Source organism: Rhinichthys klamathensis, unplaced genomic scaffold (assembly GCF_029890125.1).
Source record: "Rhinichthys klamathensis goyatoka isolate OS25496 unplaced genomic scaffold, OSU_Roscu_1.1 h1tg000248l_1, whole genome shotgun sequence".
Taxonomy (NCBI): domain Eukaryota; kingdom Metazoa; phylum Chordata; class Actinopteri; order Cypriniformes; family Leuciscidae; genus Rhinichthys; species Rhinichthys klamathensis.
The window spans coordinates 180939-182500 of record NW_026606770.1 but is presented as its reverse complement, the minus strand read 5'-3'; the positions used below and the strand labels follow the sequence as shown (position 1 = coordinate 182500).

Sequence of the window (1562 nt, the reverse complement as noted above, 5' to 3'; positions counted from 1 at the left end):
GTGTGTCAGTGTTTCTGAACTCCTGAAACGCCTCCATTGTAGTCTTGAGTTTCTCCCGGGAACGAACACGTCACAATATTCCTCATTATAATAATTCATACGCAGAATAAAGGGGCGGGGCCTGGTTGAGTGAGTTAGTAGTGTGTTAAACTGGCGGTTATGGAAACGGGCGGGGCATTTCCCAAACACACTCGAAGCGCTCGACCAATCACAACACACTGCTCCAGCCGACCAATCACAGCACACTGCTCCAGCCGACCAATCACAGCACACTGCTCCAGCCGACCAATCAGAGTTGAAAACTAAAGATTCAAAACACTATATTCACATCAGTTGGGTTGTACAAAAGTTTGGGGTCGGCAAGATTTGTTTAATGTTTTTGAAAGAGCCTCTTCTGCTCATCAAGATTTGCGTTTATGTGATTAAAAATATAGCAAAAAAAAATGAAATATTATTATAATGTAAAACACCAGTTTTCTGTGTGAATATATAGTAAAGTGTAATTTATTCCTGTGATCAAAGCTGAATTTACTCCAGTCTTCAGTGTCACGTGATCCTTCAGAAATCACTCTAATATGATGATCTGATGCTCAAGAAACATTTCTGATTATTATCAGTGTGTGTTGTTGTTTGCTGTGGTTGCAGGATAAACCAGGCGCGTGTGTATCTGCAGGCGTATAGAGTGGGATACAAGATCCAGTGTCCCGACAAAACCACAAGATGAACCACAAAACAACAACGCCAAGTCGAGTAACAAACTCTAACAGGGAGCCAAACACAACAGACACACTCACGGCAGAATAAATATTCCTTTATTGACTCTGAGGGTTCGTGAAGAACCTTTGACATTCATGATTCTCCATCTGATGTTTCCCTCGTTAAAAAACATTGTTCCCTTCATCTCAGTTGCATGAGATTTTGTGACAAAAAAAAAAACTGGGCTTGATTCTGTTGTTCTGAAGGTGTGTGAAGAAAAAAGCCACACATAGGAGTTTTTTATTTGTCATTTTTCAATAAAAACTAGAGCACAAATGCAATGTGGAATTAAAATTCTCACACACACACAAGTGTGACTGCAACCGACAGCATTTGTATAGAATTTGACAAACAAAATCAGCCTTGAATGCAAAACAGATATGAAAGGTGAGAGACCTAACACACACACACACACACAAACCTCTGCTGGATATATATGAGAGACCACACACACACACACACACACACACACACACACACACTTTATTTCTAAAACTGTAATTCCTACAGTTTTTATTCTAACCAGCAGATGGCAGAATTCTGCCTCTAACAACTAGATCATTATCCAGAAACAACTCATATTTCATTTAAAAAATCATTAAAGTAATTATTTAGAAACATTTAATATTTCATATGCAAGCTAATGGTAAAGTTGAGTAATTTTGTGGTAAATAGGCAAAAAAAAGTACCACATATCCCCCACAACACAGCATAAATGTGTAGTTAAGAAGTACATTAGTTGTTGTTTTTTATATTTGTATACATTTTTAAAAATATTTTTTATACAGTCAATGTGTGGGTTCTGT

The 1562-nt window shown here is 37.7% G+C and overlaps 1 protein-coding gene across 1 annotated transcript in view; it reads left to right on the top strand.

Annotated features, from left to right (window-relative positions):
- Positions 1–759, top strand: part of si:ch211-221n20.8 (fibrillin-3) — a 43034-nt gene extending 42275 nt beyond the window's left edge. Inside the window, exon 21 of the mRNA XM_056266434.1 lies at positions 646–759. Within this exon, the coding sequence (XP_056122409.1) occupies positions 646–724 (79 nt within the window). The 3' untranslated portion in view covers positions 725–759. The remainder of the gene's footprint in view (positions 1–645) is intronic.
- Positions 760–1562: the final 803 nt, after the last annotated feature.